At 38.5% G+C, this 4,483-nt stretch overlaps 1 protein-coding gene across 1 annotated transcript; it reads left to right on the plus strand.

Moving 5' to 3' along the window:
- Window positions 1–2,042: 2,042 nt before the first annotated feature.
- On the plus strand, window positions 2,043–4,070 carry hoxb13a (homeobox B13a). The gene is made up of 2 exons (XM_017486635.3): window positions 2,043–2,828; window positions 3,139–4,070. The coding sequence occupies exons 1-2, from the start codon at window positions 2,162–2,164 to the stop codon at window positions 3,384–3,386; spliced, it is 915 nt and encodes a 304-aa protein (XP_017342124.1). The 5' UTR covers window positions 2,043–2,161; the 3' UTR covers window positions 3,387–4,070.
- The last annotated feature ends 413 nt before the right edge of the window (window positions 4,071–4,483 follow it).

Consider the following 4,483-nt stretch of genomic DNA (forward strand, 5'->3'; position numbering starts at 1 on the left):
GTCTTATTTAGGCAGTGATGGGAATAATATCTGCTCCTGAAGAGTGTATCTTTATGCAATGTGGACGTTTCAAGAACTCAGTGAGATGCGAAATCTTATTAGCACTCGAGGTGCGTCATATGAAAAAAGAAGAAAGCCTATGTGTATTGTGTATATAGTTTATAATGTAGCCTACGTCTAGGTTTCGCGGTTTTTACTACTAAATACTAAAAACCCTTTTTTTACACTACATATATTGATGGATCAACTGAACTATCATATCATTACAACTCGCTATATTACATTTCTATGAATTTTTTTTAAAACAAAAAGTTGTATATAAAATGATGTACTTACAGTATAATTTAGATATATGTTGGCTTTTGGTTTCAGTTGTGAGCCAAAGCTATCCAAACGGCATACATTTTTTACCTCCCATAAGACGAAACGACTGTATTATTCCTCCGAAAGCAGATAACAAACCAACCCGCACTTCCTGGAGTTTATTTAGTTCGGAGTTTTTGGATATTTCACTTCATTATTAGAATTTGATGGTCAGTGAGATGTAATCAACATTGTATGTCTATTTAAAAAAAAACAAAAAAAAAAAACATAAAAACAGGAAGTTGGACAATACGAGCGAGGATTGCCGTTAAAGTGTGGCCCGACACTATAAGGAACTTCTTTCTTCTGTAAAGAAATAGCAGGCATGGATTAAAACGTTGCTTATTTTGTTCATTGTCTGTCATCTCAACCTACTAGGATGAATTATTTTACCTTTAGGCTATATTTCTGGCTTCAGTGTGTATGTTTGTGATGACAGGCGCAGAGCAAAGGCCTTGAACTTGGGAAGTTTGTTTAAGGAGGGATTGCGTCTATCGTTGCCTTCTGAATAAGCCCTTCAGGGAGGGCCAGTCTCGTCGCTTTAAACTTGGCCTTGACCTTGAAGGCCCCGCCTGATCTGTAAAAATCGAGCGTGTGTGTGTGTGTGTGTGTGTGCGCGTGTGCGAGTGCGTGTGTGTGTGTGTGTGTGTGTGTGTGTGTGTGTGTGTGTGTGTGTGTATTGGATGAAGGAGTGGGGGTGGCACCTGGAGCGAAGAGGAATAAAGGAGGAATGGAGGGTCCTGGTCATCCCTTTTAAAATATCCAAAGCGCCAGTCTCTCACATAATTAACTATTTTAAACATTATTACTCTGACGAAATCCTTTACACAACATGGTTCATCTAAAAATAATAACACTGCTAGTTCGATGTTATTTGTCTAGCACTTTTAAAAAACAACTTTACAGAGGTTAAGATTTAGATGTAGATTCCTACTGAGTAAGCCAGACAGTTGCAACAAAAAAAAAATTCCTAAAACGACAAACTCAAATTGGAAACCAATTCTCTTCTGGTTGACATCATTATGAGTTTTTTTTTTTTAAAATGTCATTACAATATACAGAGAAACGGCAAGGAATACTAGACGTGTAATAATTTGGAATGTTTTTTCGGTGCAAACCATATAAAACCTTTCAGAATATTTTGTCCTGTTATTATAGTCCTAATGTTGATGAACAGTCTAGATAAACCACAGTCCTTAAATTGTTATTTTAACACTGCATCCGTTAATTCAGCAGTGTCGTTTTTTGGCATTATTTTTAAAAAATAATGATATTTTGTCTGTACTTACAGAGCATATAACATTTTAAGCCTTACAAGCTTTCATGAAAGGGATTTCAGTGCGAGACAAAAGAAGGATATTTTGTCATATGACGACGCAAAATATTTACCCATATTTAAACGAAATTTAAATGAAAACGATCATGTAAGCTACCTGGTTTTCAAAATGCCACCATCCCTGCAAATGTGAGAGCTATATGTAGATATCTAGCCTATAAACATATAGATAAATATAAAAAAATATTACCCCTTTACAAATCACTAAATATCCATCCTTTCGCTCGCACTGGATGCGGGACATATTATCCAGTTCTTAAGGACAGTAAGGTGACAAAAGAAATCTGTTGTTTATTCGTCGGTGTCAGTTGTGAATCACGTGACATGTCTATCGTCCAATGAATGCGCGCCAATCCTGACTTTACTCCATTGCGTCAATGCAGCTACGGCGATGTAACCGTGTGTACTGCTCTGAAATAAGGTCTTTGCGCGATAATTCTCCGTCCGAATGGTACGCGTGCTATGACCACCTCCCTGGTCTTAAATCCTCGTTGGGCGGATACTGTAATGTTTGTGTATGAAAACAACTTGGATGAGCTTAACAAGAACATGGAAGGTCTGGTTGGTAGCAGCAATTTCGCCGCCAACCAGTGCAGGAATCTGATAGCTCACTCAGCTCTGAGCGGCCACCCTTCCAGCCTTGTGCATGGTTCTGGCTATTCCACCGTGGATGTAAGTACCTCGAGTTCAGGAGAAACGAGTAAGCAATGCACTCCGTGCCCAACGGTACCCCAAGCTTCGTCCACGGGGCCTATACCTTATGGCTACTTTGGCAACAGTTATTATCCCTGCAGGATGGGGCGGGGTTCGCTCAAGCCTTGCACACAACCAAGCGCGCTTGGCTACTCTGCAGAGAAGTACATGGACACCCCGGTCACATCTGAAGAATATCCCACCAGGGCCAAAGAGTTCGCTTTTTACCACGGCTACCATGGTCCTTATCAATCCATGGCCAGCTATTTGGACGTGTCCGTGGTACAGACACTAGGGACCAGCGAGCCACGGCACGATAGTCTTCTCCCTATGGACAGTTACCAACCGTGGGCTCTGGCGAATGGATGGGGAGGTCAAATGTACTGTTCCAAGGACCAGAGCCAAGCCGGCCATCTGTGGAAATCTGCATTAGCAGGTATGCAAATCTTGTGTGCAGGACACAATTAAATTTCAGCATAAATAAAACATTGCAATTTGCAGTATTTATTTTTGTATGTTTTAAATATTGCGGAGATGTTGTAGTCATTTTTTTTTAAGATACAAAGGAAGGCTCGTTTTCCCCTCTCAAAACAATACCAATGGCGCAAAATTGTAGAAACCAAAGCCCTTCGAACCATGAACGTGGGAAGAATTGATTACAGACTGTTAAGACTGATCAGGGATTGTAGAATGAAAAGACAACTAGCAAGCCCATCAGTAATAACCCTTTTTGTTATTCATTTCAGATGTTGTTGCCCACCAACATGACGGGGGCTCTTTTCGCCGAGGTAGAAAGAAAAGGATACCGTACACCAAAGTGCAGCTTAAGGAACTGGAGAAAGAGTATGCCGCCAACAAATTCATCACGAAAGACAAGAGGAGAAAGATTTCTGCGGTAACCAACTTGTCCGAGAGGCAGATCACAATCTGGTTTCAGAACAGGAGGGTAAAGGAAAAGAAATTTGTTGCCAAAGTTAAAAGCAGCGCTCCATAATAGGGATTTGAACAAGACATTTTTTATTTTTTATTTTTATTTTTTTTTATCTGTGACTCAGATTAAACAAAAAAGTCGACTGGACTTTTACTGCGATTGTTTGTGTTCTATTGCCTGCGTATTTGCATCTCGAACTAATGAAAGGATGAAAACATAAAGAATAAAAAAGACAATATCCCTGTAAAAATGCCTGCCAAAATATATTCCTGCATACAAGCTAAATGTTAGAATGTTAAGCATGTCGATGTTGTTACTGCAGTAGAAATATAGCTTATTAAACTATATATCCATTAATATTCTTTATAACATACTTTAATGATATATATTAAATGTATATGTATATATTACAATTAAAAAAATCACCTTAATCTTTTAAAGTAATTGACTGCCTTAGCTAATTTTCATAAAAACTAATTTGTAATTGTGCTAGTGAGTACGCCAAGTGTTGTCCCGTAAACGTCCCATTTACATTCATTTTACTTTCAAACAAATTACAATCTTGCTGGGGTGCTTAAACAGTCCTGTCAACTTGCAACGAGTTTATGAGCGCTTCTGTGTTTTTTTTTCCATACTTTTTGACAATCCTAGACACGGGACTTTCTTTTCTTTGTTACACCAATTTGTAAATATGATACAACATATTTACAGTTTATTTGGACCAACCATTTAAAATAAAAGCTTGTATAAACATAACATGCTTTGCAATGCGTAAATAAAAAAAAAAAAAGAAAAAAAAAAGGTTGATGCATAGAAATAAAGACCTGAGTTTTTCCTTGTCCTGCTGAGGGTGGGACACGAGATGTTTTGATGGAGGCAGAAGGGGGAAGGAGAGAGCGACTTGTAGACTGAGACAATAATTCAGCTCTTAACCTTGACCTTGGAAATTACGTGTACTTAAGATAAGTGTGGATTTTCCCTTGACGTTTTAAAATGCTCTTAATTTCGGTCGTGGTTTGTGCATTTAAGAGCACACCTGACTTATTTGTAGAGAGTAGCCTGAGCTCCAAATCCTGGAATGCAAAACATAAACATCTTCCTTCTGGTTATCGCACTCAGGTAAAAAGATTTATGTACGATCACTTGTTTTACACTCTTCT

Source organism: Ictalurus punctatus, chromosome 2 (assembly GCF_001660625.3).
Source record: "Ictalurus punctatus breed USDA103 chromosome 2, Coco_2.0, whole genome shotgun sequence".
Taxonomy (NCBI): domain Eukaryota; kingdom Metazoa; phylum Chordata; class Actinopteri; order Siluriformes; family Ictaluridae; genus Ictalurus; species Ictalurus punctatus.

Bases quoted from the DNA above. Each gene is read 5' to 3' on its own strand.
- hoxb13a (XM_017486635.3), top strand. From the start codon at position 2,162: ATGACCACCTCCCTGGTCTTAAATCCTCGTTGGGCGGATACTGTAATG. The intron at 2,829-3,138 runs GTATGCAAATCT...TATTCATTTCAG, and splicing joins GTGGAAATCTGCATTAGCAG to ATGTTGTTGCCCACCAACAT.